At 39.9% G+C, this 23,829-nt stretch overlaps 2 protein-coding genes across 4 annotated transcripts; one reads left to right on the forward strand and one right to left on the reverse strand.

Annotated features, from left to right (window-relative positions):
- Positions 1-1,851: 1,851 nt before the first annotated feature.
- Positions 1,852-14,646, forward strand: atrip (ATR interacting protein). 3 transcript variants are annotated; one of them, XM_084542124.1, is made up of 18 exons: positions 1,852-2,533; positions 3,887-4,233; positions 5,366-5,448; positions 5,913-6,083; positions 6,160-6,272; positions 6,836-6,981; positions 7,100-7,192; positions 7,979-8,084; positions 8,584-8,748; positions 9,477-9,759; positions 9,898-9,925; positions 10,407-10,506; positions 11,928-12,064; positions 12,268-12,359; positions 13,203-13,289; positions 13,384-13,462; positions 13,600-13,821; positions 14,510-14,646. In XM_084542124.1, the coding sequence occupies exons 2-18, from the start codon at positions 3,888-3,890 to the stop codon at positions 14,575-14,577; spliced, it is 2,319 nt and encodes a 772-aa protein (XP_084398250.1). In that variant the 5' UTR covers positions 1,852-2,533; position 3,887; the 3' UTR covers positions 14,578-14,646. The 3 variants fall into 3 exon arrangements, with proteins under 3 accessions (XP_084398250.1, XP_084398249.1, XP_084398248.1); XM_084542123.1 differs by having other exon boundaries at positions 1,853-2,533; positions 7,103-7,192; positions 9,898-9,948; positions 10,328-10,506; XM_084542122.1 differs by having other exon boundaries at positions 1,854-2,533; positions 9,898-9,948; positions 10,328-10,506.
- Positions 14,647-16,872: 2,226 nt separating this feature from the next.
- trib3 (tribbles pseudokinase 3) lies at positions 16,873-22,346 on the reverse strand (the record flags this gene model as incomplete). Its single annotated transcript, XM_084542126.1, has 4 exons — positions 21,447-22,346; positions 18,155-18,433; positions 17,686-17,978; positions 16,873-17,362 (listed from the first exon to the last, which is right to left on the reverse strand). The coding sequence occupies exons 2-4, from the start codon at positions 18,431-18,433 to the stop codon at positions 16,873-16,875; spliced, it is 1,062 nt and encodes a 353-aa protein (XP_084398252.1). The 5' UTR covers positions 21,447-22,346.
- Between the last annotated feature and the right edge of the window lie 1,483 nt (positions 22,347-23,829).

Here is a 23,829-nt window from a genome sequence, read left to right on the forward strand (position 1 = left end):
CAGTAAATATCAGTGTTGTTGTTTCCCCTTAATGTGAGCACGGCTCCCGCTACAGTGTCTCTTGAGAGGACAATGAAAAATGTCTCATATACACAGAGAATCAGAAAACCGTCATCCGTGACAGAATTACTCCTCTGCAGCAACATGTATGTAGGCTTCATTTCATCTGATTCACACTCAGTGACCCTGCATTGTCTGTTTGGTTGTCATGGTAACCAGCTTGCCTTGCCAAATACTGTACGTGTGTGTGCTACTTTGTTAATTCCCTGGCTTATCTTTTTCAGATGCGGAGAGATGGATGTGTGCAGCGGAGACCTGCATCAGTGGTGAATACTAGTGCTACTGGTGATACTATGGCGGTGCAGATGTTCGTGATGATTGCACCGCTGCCGCTGCTGTTGATAATGACGGGTGCATCTGGATGCCTGTCGCTGCCATTTCAGTACAGAAGTACGGAGGCGGAGAGAGAGAGAGAGAGAGAGAGAGAGAGAGAGAGAGCATGTGTCAGAGTCAAGCACACACTGTAGAGCCTCAGCTGCGACACATAGACCTGTCTATATCTAAAAATGGAAAGCACACTTGCTGTTGCTGTGAAGCTGCAAGAAGCTGCTATATGAAGGGAATGTATGTACATGCAGGGGTTCACATTAACATCCAGCACACTTCAAATACAATGATGTGGCAGCTAATGTGTAAAATTACATTCAAACACTGTATGTGTTACAAGGGTATTTAATTTATTGATTTTATGAATCAGTTTAAATTTACACTGTTTATTTTTGTCTGGCCACCACACATTTACAATTAAAGTTTGATTTTCTTGTTAAAATCTCTCTTAGCAGTGAAGTCTGACCCTCCAGCTGCCTAAATCCAAGAGAAGATGGTCTTCACACACTCATTTCATTTTATTACAGTGAGCTCCATTTATGGACATCCCCTCGATTCCCTCAGGGCGTCCAGCGGTACATCCTGCTTGCCTGCCTCCACTAGAATATTTTATAAGTCTTTACTTACCCAACCCATTTATTCTGGGTCATGTCACCAGTGTCATTTCTCAGTTACATTGGCACTTCTACATGGCTTTAATCAGGCTCGGGATATAATATAGAACATGATCTCGATTCTTGGTGTTCCTGTTTGAATCTAACATTATCCAGGTTAGTGTTCATCTGTGTAGGAGTGTCTTTGATGCCTCCACATCACAACCTGTCATTTATATATCGAGAAGCAGGTGGTATTAATAGTGTTCTTAGAGTTGCCCTGACTGTGTTTTATGATCCAGTATTTAATTCAAATATTTCTTGATTTTATTATTTACACTTGGCATTCTAGGGTCAGTTCAGCAACTTGTCATATTTACATTTTTGAGTGGACAAAACGGGTAAGATATAATTTGTTAACTGCTGAGCCTTAGAGTTTCGGCTGACTGAGGTTTTGTCTGCTGACCGGGCTCTGTCCAAAGGTTGTCCTATTATTTTCAACCATTGTAAGGTACAGCCATTTCAGTTATGTTATATACTCACTCACTTGCCAGTTCATTAGGTGCGTCAGTGAAAATGAATGCATTTTAATATAATAGTCTTGTACTAAATCTCATCTTCATCAGCGCTACAATATTCAACATTCGTTTAAAATAACCGAGAGAGCTCTTGATTCAACTGTGTTTTCATTTTGGAGGCTGTGGATTGTAGTATCATTGAATTGCTTTGAATTGTACAGAAATATGTTCCCATTATTTTGACATACTCATTGTAGTCAGTGTGCTAGGCTAAATAACAGAAACACTTTATTATTTAATTCTATTTAATTCAATCCAGTTTAACAGCAACACAAACTACATCCTCCACGATGATCATACCGTTGCATTACCGCCTTTGTTATGTTGTTTCAACATATTGAAAATTCTACCAATCGTTAAAGGGGATTTGGTGCAGGACTGCATTTGTTTTCACTACTCGTTTTCCTAATGTTGTGGCACGTGAGTTTATATAAAATGTAAAGTGAGTCGTGAAATTAAAATTTGAATTTAAAAATTTAAATTGAGCTTGGGCAAGTGAGTGCATGCTCCTAAGAACAACTCAAAATGAGGAACTGTTCCTTTAGTTTCTTTTCAGTTGCGCGTTTAGTACTGTTTGTCTCTCACGGCACCTGTACAGGACCCAGTTGAGCGAATAGGCGTCTGTGATTGGTCAAACTGTGAGAGTCGTGTTTTGATTGGTCAAATTATCAGCGATGTGGAAGCGGGCTGAACAACACACACTTTTGACATCTTAAACTTTATGTTATTTATACTTTATACTAGTTAACCGTTTGATAACGTATTTCACCGTTTGTTTATTATCGGGACTCAATGTCAAATAACTCTGTTAGCATACAAAACGTCATTTTAATTAAATGTTGCAAGACGTTAAGATGCAGTGACGGAAGAGCTTTTATTTTAGCTTAGCATGCTAACTCCTATTGGAATCACAGCTAGTTAGCGCTAGCTTAGCTAAGGACTATCGGGAACGACTGCAGCAGCACTATAAACAAGGTAAGACAAATATAAAGGAACCACGCAGCGGTTGAACTCAAATTTAGCAACCTAATAAGCTGCTAAAAAACGTTTTCAACGCCAAAAGTTTGAAAGAAACCGTAAATACACCGGTGTATTACCAACCCCTGCATACCATATTAAGGTTTTCCTGTTTTTACTCGCTCAATAGAACTGAGCCTTCATTAATTTCACCTGTGTTTTCCCTAGGAAGTCAAAATCCCTGCCTTAAAGAAATGTTTATTATATTTTAGCTTGACAGCTGGGATAGGCTCCAGCAGACCCCCGCGACCCTTAACAGGAATAAGCGGGTATAGAAGATGAATAAATGAATGAATGAATATTTTAGCTTCTTGTTGCTGATCGGTAATCAGCTGGAAGTTGATATTGTCCATACTGGTCTGAAGAGGATGGTCCTTTAATTTAATTTAATAAATGATTAATCAGACTGTAGGCCTGCAGAGCTATGCATTAACCTGTTCTTTGTCTCAAGTTTAAATGAATAAATTATTTAGGGGGTGACCATGTGTTGAAGTAATATAAAATGTTTTACCTTGATGCAGACGTCAGACTCAATCTATGCATTTGCTTAAACATTTTGTTAGTTATCTCCCCATTCAATGTCCTTTAACAAAAACGTGAGTTTTAGATTTAGTTTTGGTATTCATGCTAAATGCATCATAATATGAATTGGTTTTAATCTTTTTAATATAGTACATTAGGGATGGCATCTGCTAGTCATTTTAAAATGAACTAAGGGTAAGTGAAACTTCGACTATGCTCCATGGTATGTGGGAAGTCTCAACATTTGTAAATGTTCATGCACGGCACTTATGCATAACTCTAAATACAAGCACAGTTGTGCAATTTCTACAATTTTGACACATTAAAGGCGTTTGTGATGATTTGTTACAACCAGTAACTTCTGTAGTCATAAAGCAATCACTGATTGTTTTTATCTGTTAAAAACAATCAGGTAACTTCAGATGCTACCCCCACGTGAAATCGTGGAGAACAAGCTGCACTCGTGAAACTTGCTAGATGCAGATACACATGGATTTAAGTTCTTTTTTTTTTGCCTTTATTGTCATTGTACATTGCAATACAACGAAATTAGGAGCGCTACTCCACTGGGTGCATACATACAATAAATAAACATTTCAAGACATATATAAAACACACTATCAGGACATATATAAAACACAGTAAAAAGAGTAAAACAGAGCAATGGGTCCTGGTTCTCCTAAACATTCTTTATAACAATCATTTATGCCTCCTCCTAAAAAGGGCAACTATCGTTGTCTAAATTTGTAAGAAGAACAAAGTTTTTTTTCTGCTCTTCTTCCCACACAGCATGAACTGTCCTCCCACAAAGCGCCTCCGAGGCCTGAATCAGGACGTAGTGACGGCAGTGGCCTTTGATGACCCTTTTGGAGATGATGAAGACTTCACACAGGATGACTTGGAGGAAATTGACACCATCGCCTCTCAGGCCATCACCTCGACGGCTGCAGGGGCATGGATGGGCTCTAAAACAGGGAACAAACAGATGGAGCCAGCCCGTGGGTCAACCTGGCCATTGTCGACAGGGCCGAGCAAACCTCCGAGCAGAGCCACAACCAATCAGAGCAGAGAGAACACGTTTGGGTTCAACAGTAGCAACAGAGGGAATGCTGGGATGCCAAGCAGGGAGCATCTTGGTGAGTCAGGGAAGAAACTCTAAAACTCTGTTTTTATATGTCAAAATATGGTCATATTTGAACACCTAAACTTGGCTTATTTACATCAGTTTACTGACTATTTTATTTAATGTTTGTAGGCTACTATTGGTTTGACTTGATTTTTCTGTCTGCAGAGCATAGATATTACAGTCATTGTTTAGAAAGATTTGCTTCTTTCGAGACTGCTTTAATATAAGAGAAGACTGCTTGTTTCTTTAGGCCTCAATTTAATTAGTCACTTAGAAAAAACATGCGGATTAATCTACCAAATTGCACAAAAAAAGCGCCTTCTGTTTAATCTGTTACTGTTAATTTTTCTCTTTGTCACATTAAGAAAAGCACAGTGTTCTGGTTGTTAACCTTGCACAAAATTTGTTCCTCTGTGTGTGATCAAGAGCCAAACTGGCTTTGAAATCTGCCAAATTTAGTAGGTGCAGATAACAGTGTTGACAAATACAGAGATGTTCAGTGTCTCCAAAAAGATTTACAAAACAAAAATGTGTTTCATTATCTAAATTCACTAATCACTAATTAACTGAATACCTTAACTTGCTGCAGATGTAGATGTTATTTCATGATGGTCATGATATATATTTAAAAACCAAAGCTAAAACACAGGCAACTGGACTTGTTTGAGTTTTCTTGAAGATGCTTCACCACTCATTCTTCAGTTCTAAATGAGTGGTAGGAAGTTAAGGTTATTATTTTGAACATCTGTGGGTGGCGCCCACCAGAAACTCACCTGACTCGCGTCCATTAACAACCAGATACTTATCTGTAATTAATAATTTTACAGGAGTATTGGATTGTTAACAGGATTGTGTGGCAATGTTGATATTCTGCTTTTGTATTACATCAGTGTGAATCATCGCCAGTGTTAAGGGTAACAAAGAGCACAGTTGAGATGTGGATGAGGCATTTAACGTGACACCTGAATCAGTTAATAAAACATTAAGTCAGGATCTGAAGGGTTTCAGGAAACTAAGAAAAACACAGTAAAGGGAGGCAACCTTCACTGTGTTAAAACCTGCAACAACAACAAAAAAAATATCGTCAGTGATAGTTTTTGTTTTAAATATGATGACGAAGCTCTGTTATCTTCTGTGTTTAGGTAACAGGCAGCAGCAGATTCAGTCAAACAAAGAAGACTCCTACAGTTCCCTGGAGGCCCAGCAAGCAGAGTTGAAGAAGAAGGTGACACTCACTACAGCATCTGTCTAGGGTTTCAGAAACCAACTTTTTCCATCTGCAATTTGTGATTAGCAAAATTTCATAAAGCTTGGCAGTGTTTTATCTAAGTCCACATACAGCGTTTCCCCTTTTGTTTCCATTTAATTAGACTGGGAGACCTTTATTAATATCCTCCATGAGATCAAAATACACCATTGTTTGTTGACAGATTGACTAGAAAAATAACTTTTATCATTATTTTATCATTTTGTCATATCATTTTATCTGAAAAATTAACGTCAAGTCTAATTGATAAGTCTCTTGTTATTCATTGCACCTTGTTCAAATATGTGAAGAGAGACACAAACAGAGGGACGGACATCGGTAATGATGGCACTGAGACCGAAACCTTTTCAAATGTTGATGATGAGGTTTTCTTTTCAGTGCAACTCAATGTCAAATTTAGGTGACGTCTTGTGTGTTATTAGCTGAAGGAAATGGAGGAGGAGATTGTGTTGAAGAGCGGGGAGATCCGGATCCTGAGGGACTCTCTGAAAGCAGCTCAGCAGGAGAAGGAGGCTCAGAGACAGAACCAGATCCTGCTGGAGACTCAGAAACAGAAGGAACAGAGCGACAGGGAAAAGGAGCTCAACAGGAAGGTGAGGAGCTAAAGAACATACACATGTACGGTATGTACATTCCTCAGAATAACACCTACATGTTTTCTGTGCACAGGTTCAGTCTCTTCAGTCTGAGCTGCAGTTTAAAGACGCAGAGATCAATGACATGAAGACCAAACTACACAGTTCAGACAAAAACAAGACAGCATCTCCGCTGCCTAGAAACAGGTCAGCCACACATTACTAACAATAGACGTATTTTCGGTTAAGCGTTTTTTTGTGTATGACTACATACTCCATCCATTCCCTTATTGAATTGTGCCATAATTAACTAAATCTTTGGGTTTGTTTGTAAAGAATTAGACCTAAGCTTGTCAGATATGTCAGATACGATCTAGTTAACTGATTAAACATTTGCTAAAGGAAATGTACTTCTGTTCATCCTTCTCATCCCTTCCTTGCCTTTACTTATATATAACTGATTTATCTAATCTTTGAAATCATACAAACATTTGGACTTTTAGTAATTAAGCCATGTAATGGTTGGTAAGTTATGATCCGCATTTTCCAAAATAAGCCAAATTACTTTTGTGAGCTATGATGCAACTACCTGTATTTTTCGTTCACATTTAGCAACATGGTAGTTGTCACACTGTCACAGATCGTACTAACATAAATTAATTGACATGAATGTTCCAACTTGTTAAAATCAATCGTTTTTGTCAGAATGATTGGCATCTTCATATCTCTAATCAGATCAACTGTTCTCTCTCTCGACTCTCTCCTCTCAGTCCTAAAGTTCAGAGCTGTCTCGCTCAGATGCATCATGGGAGCGGCAGCAGCTCTTCTTCACCAGTCGGAAATGGCTTCATCACCAAGGAGATGTTTGGGGCCAAGTTATCATCCACAAAAACACCAGTGCAGTCACGGAAAGATGGTGGGTCAGGATAATGGTGATGGTGGCTGTGGTGCTACAGATGTCCTTATTCTGTGTATGAGGACATCGAGTTCCTCTAAATCTGCTCACAGTGAAACATTTTTAATGTCTGCTGCAGCAGAAAGAGGGGCATCCACATCCGGTGACAGACAGGAAGTGTCTCGTCCAGACCCATTCATGTCAGTCAGACCTTGTCATCTGCGTCATAGAGGTCAGTCACTGTTGGGTCTTATCCTGCTTTGAATTATATAATGAGATGATGGGGAAACATAAACCTTTACGTACATTTGTAAACCAAGCATTGTTCATATGGAGTCCTCAAAGGAAAGTCTGTGATTCTGTACTGATCGCCTGGTCCTGATTTTAGTCATATTACATTAGACATTGTAACCTCAGCATACTATTTGGACCTACACAACACACCTTTAAATTTCTAGCTCACTTCTCTTATTACTCATTAACCAACTTTTTATATATATATATATATATATATATTCCTGTAGCTCTGTTTTGTTTCTCATGCACTCCTAAACTCCCTGTTGTGCGATCTGTATTTTTGATGGAATGAAAATTAATCAAATTAATTAATCAATAATCAAAGGATAGTAAACAGCCCCTCATCTCATGCCTGAAGTACACACTTGGTTTCCCCTGAATTCCATGATGTACTGTAAATCCCTACAACTTTTATCAAGGTCTAAACCTGCAAACCTACAGCCATAGGACCCTGGTTATAGATAGATAGGTTTTATTTGTCACATGCACAGTTATACATAGTACAATGCACAGTGAAATGTATTCTTGTACCTGCAGCCAGTAGTAAAAAAAAAAAAAATATATATATATATATATATATAAGTACTACAGAGTCTTATGAGTCTTATTTCAGTTTTTCTAGTAGTGATGTGTGAATAAAAAAAAAAAAAAATGCATGCATCACAAAACACTGCAACAAGTTTTCTGTGAGCTGTGTGTGTTGTTCTGTGTTGTCCTCCAGGTGGCGTCCTGCTGGGGTTGTTGCTGCAGCAGCCTCTGTCACCCAGCAGCCTCGGCCTCTCTCACCTGCTGTCTATGAGCCTGTCTGACATCCACCTGAAATCCAGGTAAACATCACTGTAACCTTGAAAACCAGTGAAATATATAAAATACAGTGCTGCAGGGTTTAGAGAGAAGGACACGCAATGAATGGTGCAGCAAGATAAATTTAGATTAGAAAGTTAAAAAGCAGCTCGTCCTTTATTAACACCACTAAAGGCATTTGACCCCTAACTGGTTCGGTGGAGCAGCACTCTGGTCCACAGATCGCACAAGGTGGGATGTACATCATGATGTGTGTATGACATCTACTGTATTTAAAGAGGATCATATTGAAGTCAGTGAATAAATCCACCAGAGACCACATGGTGTTGCCAGATCCATCAAAATGAAAATCTTTGGAAGAGAAAATCAACAGAAAATATGATGAATTTTTAATCAGTGTGATTTGTAGTTTTTGTAATTTTACAAGAGTTCTATTGAAGGGAGTTTCATCAATAGTAATTGTCATTGCCACCATTAGCAGTACCCCCTCACCTCACCTGAACCTTTAACTTATGTGTTCAGCCGGCTGTCAGGAGGTTTCCTACTCCACTCAGATGCTGCAGCCGGTGTTGGAGGTGGTGGAGCTCCCAGAGCCGCACTGAGTCCGGTCCAGAGTCTGGCTGTAACTGGACTCAACATGCTGAGTCAGAACCAACCAGCAGCTACAACCAGCAGAAGAAACAACCGGTAGGCCAACCACTACAACTGCTGTGCTCAGACTTTACTCTCTCTCTCTCTCTCTCTCTCTCTCTCTCTCTCTCTTTACAAACAGCTCACTGAACAATCAGAACAGAAAAGTCTCAAGTGGACAGATCTGTGGACAACAGAGACCTCGTGTGGCCAAAAAACGGAACAGCAGCACTTACATGACCACATGGTCTCAATGCAGATAATCACCCTACATTTACTGATTACCTCCAACAATATATCACCCCTCACATTCAGCACCATAAGATCTGTGCACCCCTCAACTATATGTTTTAAAAAAACAAACAAAAAAAAAACAGGAAGCAGTGGGCACATTGAGGACTAACTTTGGTGTCACCAGATTTGTCCATTTGCATTTTTATTTAAATACTACAAATAAAATAGCACAATAAAATACAAGTTGACATTTCTATTAACTATATTTTTATTTTGCATTTTTGTCCCACATGACAGCACATAAAAACATGGTAAAATGAAGTAAAAATAAAAGTCTTGACCAAACCCTTGTTACATGCAGTAATGTGCACGCTGATCACATAACAGATCACTGTTGTTGTGTCAGTTTTCTGGCTTGAGAGTTTTCCATGTTTACAGCAGTCTCTAAAGAAAGACTTCCATAACAAGGGTGTTTTCTTAGCATTATTTCCGTGAAAGAGCTATTGATGCAGACATTTATTGTGACAGACTCGGCTTGTCTCTGTGTGTAGGTCGTGTCCTGGAGCCGTCCTCCTCCTCCCTCTGTTGGACCTTCACCTGTCTCAGCTCTGTCAGGCTCTGGATTCACTCCACTCCACCTCTGCTCGCAGTAGTGGTCCCGACTCTGCAGCCGCCAGCGCCCTCCCAGCAGGCCATGCTGCTGTTGCTGCTGCTGCTGCTGCTCCCGCTGGGCTCGGGAGACTGGAGGAGACGGGTTCGTCTGGTTTTAGTGTGGAGGACACTGGTTTAGCTGCTCTGAGACTCCTCCATCTCCTGCTGGCCCACAGTGATGAGGTGACAAAACAAGACACTTAACCAGGATCAGAAGAGTTTTGTCTGAATGAATTTTAGTCCTGCTCAAGTGCAAATCTTGAAGATTATCTGTTGTTGACCACTGCTTTGCTGACCTTTCAATGTTGACCTGTTCCTCAGGTGGTGGAGGCCGTGTTGTCAACGAAGAGTGAGAGAGTTACAGACAGCCCGGTGAGACTGAAACACTTCTCTTTATTGTTGTCCTGTATTAGATTTCATTGATTCTATCATTCCCTGGAATTGGGAGAGCTGTGGAGTAGTGGTTAGAGGTGCAGCTTGGGATCGAAGGGTCCCAGGTTCGCCTCCTGCCATGTCCGTGGCTGAGGTGCCCTGAGCAAGCATCTAACCCCCAAATTGCTCCACGGGTGCAGTTCTTAGAGACTCCTGACCACTACTCCAACTGTACACACTAGTGTGTGAACAAATGGATGGGTCAAACTGCAATTTCCCCCCATTGCGGGACAATTAAAGGTTAAAATTATTGTTATTAATTGAATTTGTTCATCAGCACGTCAGTGAAATCCTTCTCTCTGCCTCTCTCTGGTCTTAGACTAACAAATCTGCTGCAGGTATGAATCTCTGCTCCCAGAATGCCTTGCTGCAATCACTGCTGCGGTTGTGTGATGCAGGGCCCAGGGGCAGCGGTCCACAGAGGGAGGAACTTACCCTGAATGCCATGAAGACACTGTGTGTCCTCATTGAGAGGGCGCCACACACTCATATTGACAGGTACAAACATACTGCACATCAGCTTACAACAGACACAGGATTGATCACAGTTAAAATTTGACCACTGATATCTGAGAATGGAAGATTTGTCCAGTGAAATACAAAAAAACATAAATATTCAATTGGTTCAATAAATATTACTCATTAATGAAGCCAGGGCTATCATTTTAGAAGAAAATATTTAATCGCAATTCATTGTATGAAATGCAAATTTAAGGGATGTTTTTCAAGATTTTTTTATGGGAGCGTACAAATATTCTTGCTTTATGCAAATGTTTGTCATTTTTATTGCAACAGTCCAAAACAATGATAGATAATAAATATTGCTGTCCAGATGTCGTTGCAATTTATACAGGTGCTTGATCTGGTGGTAATTCAGTTCACACTGGCAGACAATTGATGCATGTTAGACTGTGTTTGCTCCACATGTGCTGCTTTCATCACTTGCTGATCTCAAAAAATTGTTGTTTTGTTCCTGAGCTTTCACAGTGGGGTAGTAAATCAATCCCAGAATGAATTTTTAACTGATGCCAAGAAAAAAATCATTTAGATTTGTTACATTTGTGTGGACTGCAGGAAGTAGTGAAGGTGACATGAAAGTGTCTTAAGGCCTTATTTGAATCCTCCAATTACAATACAAGGTGTGCAGGATTACACACACACACAGATATGATGCATCGCTCAGCTATGTGGAAAATTGCTGGAAGCAAAGGAGTGTTTGACTTTTCCACTGACTGTCAGTGGTTACGTATTATCTAACTGAAAACTACCTTCAGTGATTTGCTGTCGCCATGGCGACGTTACAAAGAATAGAAATAGCTGATGAAACATGAAGAGCAGCCAGGAGCAAACTGTGTAGAAGTTTATGGAAATTAACTACAGGAAGCAACAGCCTGCACAGCACAGGGGTTGACCTTTTACACATGATTAATGAAAACTGTCAAACATTTCGCCATATTTATGTTTTCTATTGAAAGAGGAGTCTTTTTGTTCATGCATTAATGCACTTTCATGAGGCTAATAATCACATAATACACATCATGGGATCTATGATAATTATAATGAAATTTACATTCTTCAGAGTTAGTCTGTGATTGATTCAGAAACTGCTAACATGGCGTAACTGATAACTTTTAATGCACTTTCCTGCGAATTCCCGTATTGTCAAGCTACCATTGTCTCTGTATAGTATAATATGATATAAAATGTCTTGATCAAAATGAGGAGACACTCAAAGCTACAGATAAGGTTTATATTCTAAATATGTCTGAATTAATTGATGAATCAATCATTTCACAGGAGATTTCTTCTGATTAGTTTTCAGACTTCTTCTGTTTGTAAAATGTATATGCAGCATTGACTTATGATCTTCGTCTACAAGGCTCATGTGTATTATCTTCTTCTCTTTGCTTCTCTCTCAGGTTGCAGTGTGTGTTGCAGGTGGTGTGTATGTGTGTGTCAGCAGACAGCAGGCTGCAGACCGTTTCAAAGTGTGTGTCCGTCCTTACGTCGATGTCCGACCATGAGACATTAGCCAAGCAGCTCTGCTCCCAGCACGGTGAGGCTCCACTGACTGCTAGAAAAACTGCTCTTACAATGAATTTAACTCACCTTTATTATTATCTATTTATTATCAAGTAACTGTGTTTTTATTTTTTATTTTAACTCAACTAATCATTGGACTTTTTTATGTTTCAAAGTGATTTTAATGTTGTGTTTAATGTCAGCAGGATTTAACATTTTTTTCTGTTGTTTGTTTAGACCAGTGTGTTTTGCTGATGTTGTTCCAGTACATCAGAACCAGATCTGACAACCAGGCAGCGCACACAGACTGGATTCAGCTGGACCTGCAGGTAGTGAGGCACACACACACTGTGGAGACCATTGTTTCAATTGAAGTGTTTTGTGAGGTTGTACATCTGAAGTGAAACTGGGGATATAGGGTTAAAATCGAGCTGCCTTGTCCTTCTACACTGCATTGTACTGAGTTTCTGATCACTCTCCAACTGGAGTCTCAAAGGGATTAATTGTATAAACACGTGTAACACATACTTTTAGAGTATCTCTCCTCACAGAAACTCTTGTTACATGAAAAGCTCCAGAAGCAGTTGTGTGAATAATGAAAGGAAAGCTTGAGTAGGAGCCCTGCCTGCTTTCAGCCTCCACACACAGAAACCATGTAACACTGTGTTGAGACACACTCTAGTCCTCTGTGAAGTCATTCACAGTCACTCAGCAACAAAGTTCAACCTGACTCAACTTGTACTAGACACCAATGAGACATGATCTAGTTTAGGGGTTGCAGTGGCTAAACGAATTTGTACATTACTGGTAAATTACATTAAAAAGTGAACAATATATTTGTGCTGGACAAGCTTTCAGACTCATGGCCTTGTTTCTCACATCTGACTTTTATATCCCGTAGCTGAAGAAAAATCAAAGCTTCCTGTATTGTTTTAAAGCCTGGAAGTGTTCCTTTCTATTTATTTTGAGACTTCTGTCCAGGACATTTATCTGTTATTATCTTATTAATATTTGAGCCTTCAAGTCATCTAAGCAGCAAACTTTCTCTTTGTTTACCTGTGGTGATCAGGTTTTGAGTTGACATAGTTTTAAAATATGGCAATAGGAACTGGCAGTATGATGAATACAGTTTTTATTTGAGAACTTACCATCCTGTTGGTTTTGTGTTTCAGGTGGTTTGTTTGTTGAGCAGACTAATGACTCAGAGGGCAGAGAACTGGACCTCCAGCCTCCAAAGCACTTGCCAGTGTTATAATGAGGTAACACTGCTGACCTTATGCTCTGTTCTGCTGTAAAGTGACACTAAACGTTGTGGCGTATATCTCTACACGGCTGTTACTCTCTCTTTTACAGATGGTTCAGACGGTGGTGATTGTTTTCCACCGTCAGTGGTTGGATCTTCGTGGTTCTCAGGAGTCGGCAGCATCAACAGGTTAGATCCATTTCAGATTTCAAACATAAGTGTAGAATTTTTCACCGACCCATCCCTGAGCTTTAAATATCCCACAACAATGTGGCTCTAAAATCACTTCTCTCCGTTTGAATTTATTTTATAATTTTTCCCTCCAGGCCTGGCCACATCTCTGCAGCATTGCTCCACCTCATCATTGCCGTGGTGGCGAGGCCCTGCAGCGTCTCTGCTCAGAGAGTGTCTCCTGCTGCTGCACTGGCTGCTGCTGCATCACGGCAGCTTCTCAGAGAGCTGCAGGCCACTGCTGCACAAGTACGACCAGGTGATCCCTGCTGTCCGAGACACACTGAGGAAGATCCCAGACCTCAGTGAGAGTGAAGGTACAAACACATACAAAAGACACTGAGATGTAAAATTCATGCTGTGTTTGTAGTATCGCCTGAACAGAGGTGGACTTCTGTAGATCCGTGGTGTTGGCGCCATGGAGAGCCAACACTCTTGCTGATCACTGATCTTTATTTCCTAAAATCCACCCTCTGATTAGCTCTCAACTCATAACTTAACTGCATTGTGAGCAGTGATGTGGTGTTGGAGTTACACCATTTCTGTTTACCCGTGAACACACCAGCTCAAACACAGATTAACTTTTCAGACAGAGCTGTTGCTCTACATTTCTTTCTTCTCTGTTTGCACTGTTGGTTTTTCCTCTCACACCCACTCGTGCGTACGAATAATTGTCACCTCGGCTGAATCAGATTCTTACATGCATCACCCAGTGGTAATTTTAGTAGTTACATAACTGCATATGTGCCTTAGTTGTGTAATGTGTATAGTTATTTCCACATTCCACATGCACCGATTTGACTCCTTACAAATATGTTCTGATTCCAATACTGATCTGTTAAACTTTGCTGGTGATGAGCACTCGTTTTCCCATATTCCCATCTTTATGCCACTAGATTGAGTTGACAGCCATATTTTAAATATTTCCTGGGTTTTTCTTGTCCCCACATTGTTCATCATTTAAACTCTGAAGAATTTAACAGTCATGTTTTTTCCGTCTATCAGAGTTGGCATTGGAGGAACTCTGTCGCTCAGAGGGCGATGACACTGACGACATGGACACTGACTCCTGATTGGCTGCTACCACCAGGTCCACATGGACAGTTTACTGACTGTTGATTAAATGAGACAAGGACAGAAGGGAAGACAGTGGATGAAGGATTAGATGTGAGGCAGAGGCCTGACCGAAGTGATGGACAGAGTCACTGGATTTTTTTTCTGCGGTCTGATGAACTTTAATAATAAAGCAATTCAAGGACAAACAGCTGCTGTCGGTGTACATGTTCAACTTTATTTTTTACTCTATATTTACTCTCTTTACTGATCTGAACTTTTATTGTATTACTAATACTGTACACTGACTATTGGGTATAAACCCACTAGAAAAAGACGCATGAATTTGCTCTTTACTGTGTAGAAATATCCACATCACGTTTTTTAAGGACCCATTTTCACAAAATAAACATTTTAGGAGCAACTTAATCTTTGAGGATTTTATTGATGCGACTACCCTGACATAAAATCAGAAAAGAAGGATAGACTGTGGAGCTGGTGCTACAGAGAAGATTGATACAGTTTCCTTGTGTTTCTTTGTAAAATATAAAGTCAACAACCAGCAGAAACTGACAACAGTTCCCTCTCATACCTGTCACACAATTTGTTTGTTTTATTTGTTTAAGTATCATGTAAAGATATCCCAGCCGAGTTCTAATGAAGGTCACTGCAGGTTAAATTTGTCCCCGCATGTGATTTAACAACAATTAAAACCAAACAGAAACAGGAGCGTTTTAAAGATCTTTATTTATTCTCCAGCTGTGACTGAATCACACAGTGGAAAGTGATTCGGATAGACACAAGACTGGAGTGTAGTAAGGAATCATTTTAGTCCAGTTTTCTCAAGATCATTGCTTCATTATTTTCATATAATGAGTCGACAAATGGTGCTCATCCTTTATCCTTTATCTTAACTTTGTCTTAGTTATCCTGAGATTTTATACAGTTACACTGAGGTATCAGATATATTTTTCTCCTGCTCTGAAATAAACTGCTGCTGTGTATGGACGACCTGACTCTGTCACCCAGAATAAACACAGCTGTCAAAGTTTGCATGCCACAAGAAAAATAAATTTAATTTGAGGAAGTACTTTTTATGAGCACCACAAAACAAAACAAAAAAAAACAAAATGTGAAGTTCTGATCCTGAGACAACAGACCTGACAAACATTTTCAGCAATTTTTTTAGGCTCTCTGCTTGTGTGAGAGTTACAAAGTGGGATCATCAAGGGAGGATGAGAACACTTTGATAGTCATTGTCACTGCTTCGTCATTCTGTGTAATGGCGTCTGGTTCTTTCTGTTTTGTTTTTAGGTAGATGTCTGACCCATGATAATAACAGGGACGAACCAGAACTGTAAACACTGAGATAAAGACACTGCATCCTGTTTCAGGCTCAGACTATTTTAGGAGGGCACATTTTTAATAAAAAGGTGTGATGAGGCAATCTTTGTAAATCAGAAGTAGAAAGTCAAATATGAGTCCAGACAACAAAATCCACCATTTGTTCTTCTCTTAAGCGTCGTCACAGCAGTAAATGGAAGCTGTTAGGGTTATTTAAACACACACTAGTACATGTTTATGCCCTTAAATAACAAGATATACTATGAATCTGTCTACACATGCAGTATTGCCATATTCAGATTTCTCTGACTTTATTTTGAGAGCTAATTTAAACTTGTATCTGTGATCGTGACTTGTGACTTTTACAGTCTACTGAGTTCACTTGATCTTGAATATAAGACTGTATCAAGTCTTATCATCTGTCTAATGGCCCTGCTGCTCCATGCTGTATGAAGTCTGTTTTAGAAGCTAAAGAAATGTGTGTCCACCAGGAGAAAAGTACCTGGGAGCTTTTTGTTTCTCTACTACCTTGCCACAATAATCAAAATATGTTTCTAATTATCAAGAAATCCGCTTACTGGGCAAAAACCACACTGACTGATGGATGTTAAAAGGGCACATGTACCATTAAACTACTACGCTGATTGATTACCGTTAGTTTTTTTCTATGTTACTGGTTGAGCAAGTGATTCTGCTGTGAATCCGCTGTATTGAAGTCAATTTGTGTAATAGAATCGGCTGGCGTGTCCCCTTCAAAGACCACGTTGTCCAAAAGAGGTGGGGCTGAAACAGAGATGCAGCTACAAAGAGAGGAAGGCACATGAGGCTCAAGTAATCCAGGATCAGACTGTCTCTGTAGTGTCTGGTTTTTGACTGCGAGGAGTGAGGACTTTATTTCTGACCCTCATCCACAGTTTTGGTTGCAGGCTATGAGGATTCATCATAGAAGTGCATGTTGCACAAATTGTGTGTTAATTGTTTCCCGTCCACGTTGGCACCACTTGGTCACTGTCGTCTTGTTTATTCTGCAGTGTTGTGTTGCAGTTGTGCTGCGTCTTGTGTGTGTTGTGATGTGCCCGACGGGGATTGGTGAACCATGGGTGCATCAGCAGCTCAGATGCCGTCAGTCTTTCAGCAGGCGACTTCCTCAGCATGCAGCCGATCAGACACTTGGCCTGCGGCGACAGCCAGTCGGGCAGGCTGAACGCCCCACGGCGGATCTTGGCGAACAGTGCGGCGGGCTGTGTGTCCTGAAAGGGGTATCGTCCGATCAGCATGGTGTACAGAGACACTCCCAGGCTCCAGATGTCTGCAGCGCGTCCCGAGTAAGACCTGCTCTCATTGGTCAGAAGCTCAGGGCCGACGTAGGCAGGACAGCCGTGTCTGTCAGTCAGAGAGTCGTCGTCATGGTTACCGTGCAGGAGGACGCAGTCGTCGAGCCCAAGCAAAGCAAGATGAGTCCTGCAGGAGGCAAAACCAAAGTAGTCAGACACTAGTAGTATCTGTAGTCCTTGTGACAGAGATAAATACTGTGGGTGTTTTTGCAGTATCAATGATAGTATATATAATTATAGTGTTATATATAGAATCAGTGGAATTTAAAGGAGTATTATTTGTATTTTCAGTACCATCAGTAGTATTTAATAGGCATAGCAATATCACTGGTAGTAGGAGCTCTGAAGTATTAGCTATACGGCTGCAGTGTGGGATGTGGTTTTACTGCAGTAGTAGTAGTACCAGACTACTGTGGTATCAGTAGTATAACCAGAGCCACTGAGTCTCACCTGAACTTGTCGGTGAAGACGAACCTACGGAGCTTCAGATCTCTCAGGACGACTCCGTACAGGTGACAGTGTGCCACAGCATTCAGCATCTGCTCGAACAGACGCCCTGCCTCCTCCTCGTCCAGGCGCTTCCTGCTCCGCACGTACGCGTGCATGTCACCGTGGTGACCGGGCAGGAAGACGTACACGCTGTCTTCGCCGATTACCACGTCCTGCAGGCCGCAGATGTTGTCGTGGTTACCGATCCTGGCATACGCCGCCAGTCGTTCCTGATAACCACGCAGGGGGATTACCTATAACCATGGCAACAGAGGAGGGACAGAATGGTCAGGGTAACATAGTTACAGTTGCTATGGTTATGGTGTACATTTTACAGTGTGAGTATTATCGGTAGTACTTTAAGCAGTGCCCGAGGTATTTCAAGTATTAGCAGTGTCAGTGTCAGTGGTAGTGGTAGTGTAGGCGTTACCTGGCAGGTGTACTGCTGCTGTGTTTGCGAATGCACGGCTCTGTAAATCTCCTCCTTCTCATAGCGCTCAAACAGGAAGTACGGCCCGACTCTGAACGGAGATTGGCTCGGGCTGGACTTGGAGGTGGGGCTTGTGGGCCTCAGGCAGGGTGAAGGTCCAGTGGAGGGCGGGGGTGGAACCAAGCAGACTCGTTTACATTTTAGTAAATTGTCTTGGGGCTCGTCCAACAACCTCTTCAGACATAACTGAGACCTGGTTGTAGCCACACTCATGCTCATCTACATTTGATTAGAAGAGACAAATCACATCATCAGGTTAACTAATACTTCAGTTGATACATATCATACATATCAGTTATACAGACGTACACGTCAGCACAAACTCAGTCCACTCCATTCCAACTCAATTTCAGCATGAAGGTAATTAAGCTCAAGGGTTTAGCTAAATTTAAATTCTCATTTACCCTCCGATGGCAGTGCGCTGCATATGGAGGGGATCAAACTGTGCCCCGCTCTATCACCTGAGCCTATATTTGTATATATGATGGTGTATAGGTGCATCCATTTGTCTTAAAAAGCTCACTCCCCTTAAATTAGTCCGTAAAAAGTATCTTTAGTCTGTAGACAGTTACTTTAAATCAGGGGTGTCAAACTCGTTTTAGTTCGGGAGGCTCATACAGCCCAATTTGACCTAAAGGTACTTTGTTGGGACGGACCAACAACGTAATAGCAGAATAAAGGGAAGAAGAATGCTCAGTACAGGAACTTTAATGACATTTAATTTAATTGACTTGCTCTGCAGCGCCGTCTGCAGGTGCCACCACCGCCAAGCCCCTCCCCCCCCCCTTCTTCACCTCCTTCAGTATAATTTGCACATACAGTAAGAGGATTTATATTAGCATCATATCTCACTGTGCTCTGCGCCCCTGCTGCTTACATGTTACACAGTCAAAGTGTCTATAGGCTTCATGATGCAACTTCCTGTAAGCTGACAGGCGCTTCAACTTTCAGATCGTTGCATCAGAGCACAACAGTTTATAGTTTAAACAGGCTTTAAATACAGTCAACAACCACCACACACACACACACACACCCCGAGAGAGAGAGTGTGTGTGTGTGTGTGTAAAGTTTTTTCAGAGTCTGTGGTTGTCGTGGTGACGTGCGGAAGCCTGCTGTGTGCCAACGCTGCTTTCACTCTGCTGAAACACCCTGAGTCACCACGGTAACGTCATCCACCTCCACACACAGAGTGAATCTGGACCTTTTGACATTTCTGGAGGACTTCTCCATGACTTTACTTTCAGCTGAAGTTTCACAATCAAAGATTTGACTGAGTGACTAAACAAATAAACTAACTGGATTCTGCTAAACTCCTAAAAATGTCACACTCTGAAAACTCTGAAACCTCACATGAAGCGTTTCTTTCATTGAAAATAATAATGTTTATTTGTGGAGCTTAATTTTCAAAGTCTAATACAAATCAGCCTTACCTGCAGCAGTTTGTAGGAGAAATTAAAACTGTTGTGTGAAAATGTATTGTATAAAAACAACAATTAAAAGAAAAAAAAAATAGCTCCTAATACAATTAAGCAGGTTTTATGTATTTAAAGTAGTACTTCTTCATTTATTGTTTTACTTTCTACAGTCTGATCTTTAATCTGTTCATGGTATTGTTTAGACTCCAAAGGGTTTGAGCTTGTGGTATATTTTCAAGATGAAGATGATCCAAATCCAAACTTATCACTGTAGATTTATTTTTGGAGTGTTTCTGCTATACCCTTTTATAAAACTCACTTGTCAGCTATTTCAATGTTGTCTTACACTTTTTATAATTTATTTGACACTAAATATTGACTTGTTATTTGTTGCACAATTAATCTTCCCTGACACTATTTTATATCTTCGGCTCCAACAGGTCACAAGACCCCAAATTTAGAGGTTTTTTTTTTTTTAGTGCAAACATTTGCCAGAAGTCACAGTTTGACTATGTCTGTAATTACATAGGTCAGATTCAGTATATTTTTGTGTCCTTGTTGTGTGTTGACAGTGCACATTCAGGCCGCTGTAATCCTTCATTAAAGTTAGTAAATCCATTTAAACCTGTCTGACTGCTGAGCAGCTGTTTAATCAAACACAACCTGCGTTTCAAAGTTGATAATCTGTTTGTGCAAAACGTCCTGAACTCTAAATTCCCCACAGCTACTCTGGAAACTGAAGCCTTGAGTTTTGTCGTTTTGCTGCTGAACTGAACTTCTCTAATTCTGTTAAGAGAAAAGTGAGGCTATTATAAACTTAACATAAATACACAAATGAAGAACAAATTCATTTCTGTAGTTTTAAACATTTTCACCATATATCCAAAGCAATTACTGAACTTTTTACTCTTTATATTTATATAGTTATATGTTGGACACCATCGTTGCTTTATATTAACAAGTTGTCAACAGGTTTCGACACGTTTGCTAGTTTGCATTAAAAGTGAACGCAAACATGACAGAAATGCTGCAAGGGGATCATGTAAATATTTTATATAAACTCACCTGCCACTTCATTATGTACACCAATGTATTCTAATATAACAGTCCTGCACTAAATCTTAGCTTCACGACTTCTCTGATGTTCACTTCACTTTGAAACAGCGTCAGAAAGGTAGCAGTTCAACTAGATGATCATTTTGGTGCACGTAGTTTGCGGTGCTGTTAAACTGGAGTGAATTAAACTCTAAAATGTTTCTATTTATTCCCGGTTGGTCAGAATAACAGGAACAGGTGTCAGTACAGTTCAGTAGTCATACAAACCACAGCCCACTAAAATTAACCACATTTGAATCAGTAGTTTTCTCAGTTATGTTGATCTAGTGCTGAATAACATAACCTTCATAAAGATAAGGTTTAGTGCAGGACTAGTGTAGCTAATAAACTGGCCAGTGAGTGTAATATATAAGATATAAATATATATATATATATATATATATATAAGTGTGGTATTTGTGATAATGTCTAATCTTGTATCTGACAGATAGTTATGGTAACCAATCAATGCTTTGAGTTGAAAGTATTCAGAGGACAGTATGATAGTAATTTATTAGTAAACATGATCCAATATGTCAAATACATGTTATTGTGGCACTTTAAACGAGGTTGTTTTACATAACAAGCACTTTTAATGTCACTAATAACGCTTTTGTGCCTTTAAAGTAAAAATCTGGGTGTGTTTTTACATGCATGTGTATATTAAGGTGTCTTTTAGTTTCTAGTTGTTAACCATGTAAAGGAGAGGAGTATTTTCTTACCGTCACAGAATCAGACTGGTCCAGGCTGCAGGTCAACAAGAAGCCCAGTAGAGTCAGAGAGGAGCTGATAGTCTTTCTGTGTGTCTGCAGCAGGAGTTGGTGGAGATATAAAACCAGGAGGTGTTGTTTAGACGCTGAACTGGGACCAGCTGCTGTGATACTGGGAGCACTGGAGCTGGCGTCTTTGTCTGCTTCTTATTGTCTCGGTTGCGCAACCTGTCGTCAGTCAGTCAGCTGGTAGGTGTTCAGTTTCCTTTTCTTTGTTCTTAATTAAAGCCACTTTTAAGTTTTACAGTCTCAAAAAACAAACAAACCGAAACCTGTTGAGTAACGAATAAAAACGAAACTCTTTTTTTAAAAACAAATATCCGGAGCTGAAGTGGAAACAAACAAAAAGTAAAAGGTTCAAACTGAGTTCTCCGGTCCTAATGTTCGTCCGTGTCCCGGTCTGGATTAAAAGTCCCTCGGTGTGGTTCAGGTCCGGTCTGGTCTCCTCGGGTTCCGCCGCTCTCCAGAACTTTCAGCCGGACTGACTCGCGGACGGTGTGTTTGGTTTCGTTGTTTCCTCCCGCGGTGTCGTCATCCAGCGGGGCGGGGCTTAGATGTTGCAATCGCGAGCTGATCAGTCGTCAGAAAAACAGCTTCATTACATGTGCTCTTTAAAACTTAAAAAAAAAAAAAAAGGTGAGCTCAGTCAGACAGTTTGAGTCCGGAAGTCACTGATAATATTCAGTTTAAAAAAAAAAAAATAATAATAATAACATCAGTATTTACACTCATGCTCCTGAAGTTTATAAATTATTTCACAATAACTTTATTCATACGCAAGCAAAGTTACAGCACGTTCACGAGTGACGCATCCTGAAAGTTTTCTCCCAATAAAAATTGTTCCAGAAGTAATTTATAGATCAAAATATAGAAATTAACAAATTATATAATTTATCTTAGTAAAAGAAAATCTATAACAAAAAATATATAAAGCGGAAGTGATCACAATCTATTTTTAAAAATACAGCAGTGACTGGAAGGTGATTACATCAACAGCTGAAACAGTCAGATTTAATTTTAATCCGCAGCTGTTTGTGTCATGTAAATACTGAAGATAATATTTAGATTTATTACCCAGAATTCCACTTGATACTGTTTGCAGCTGCAGCACATGTGGCACATTCAAATGTGCTCTGTTCACGTGACCAAGTGTCTTTTATAAAACTGAAAGAAAACTTTACATCATGGCCAGTTGCTTTTAACAGGTAAATTAAATTGTTAATAAGGACCATTTAATGCTAGTTAATGTATCAGTAAACACAATCTAATCTGTAAAACACACATTGTTATGACACTTTAAAGAGGTGGCACAGCATATTAAACCCCTTTAATGTCACTGATAATATGTATGCATTTAATGTAAAATTCTGGGTGTGTTTTAAGATGTATTTGTATTTTAAAGTGTGATTTGTATTTGTTGATCATGTTTTATTCATGTTTTTCTTTAAATAGAAGGTCTGTGAACTGATAAGTTACTGCTTTAAGCAACAGGAGAAAAAGGCTATTTCTTAATGTCAAATATGAGAAATGTGATCATATTCAGTCAGGTTAACCATATTACTAGAAAACATGGAACAGTTATAACAATAATAGATGTTAATGAGCCTATAAGTAATTTTTTACACTCATGCATCTTAAACTACAAGTTAAAGGTGCGTATCATCGCACACCTTAGTGCTTGTGCTCTAGTCTGAAAATAAGTTTGTTCCACAGAAAGGAAGCAGCGTAACTAAAAGATTCATTCAGGGATTGTAATTACATTCTAGATGATCATGCTAAAGTTAGTAAAGTTAAATGTTTGGGGCCTTTGTGGATGACAAAATACACATTGTGTTAAATGACTGTAGAGTAAAACTGCTTGTTGATGTATGTGTTTATGTAGACATGCAGTATATGCAGTCTGACCTGTTAGAAGGTTTTCCTGCAACAGTAAAAGTTTGGTGACGTCTGCATCGATGAAATCAATTTTCATCGAGGCAGACGTTTCAATCAACTTAGGAATGTGTTTGAGAGACAGGCAGTCTTAAACATATACATTTTAATGATCAACTAATCGTGGAAGTTTTTTCTCATTGTTCAAGTTTAAAAAGGACAAAACTTTCTGACAAGAAAAGAATCAGTTTATCAGTGAATAATGAGACTCAGCGTTATCTGAAGATATTAAATGAGCTGCTTCAACCAGAATGCTGTACATTATAATAGAGGAGGGGGGAGTTTTTCTAATTTCAGTGTTGTCTGTGTGTTTTGAACTCATTCAAACAGACTGTCAGCCTACAGAGCAGCAGTCACCTGCTGACCTTAATCTGCAGTCAGTCTGCCGTTGGAAGCTCAGCGG

Source organism: Chelon labrosus (genome assembly GCF_963514085.1).
Source record: "Chelon labrosus genome assembly, chromosome: 4".
Taxonomy (NCBI): Eukaryota; Metazoa; Chordata; class Actinopteri; order Mugiliformes; family Mugilidae; genus Chelon; species Chelon labrosus.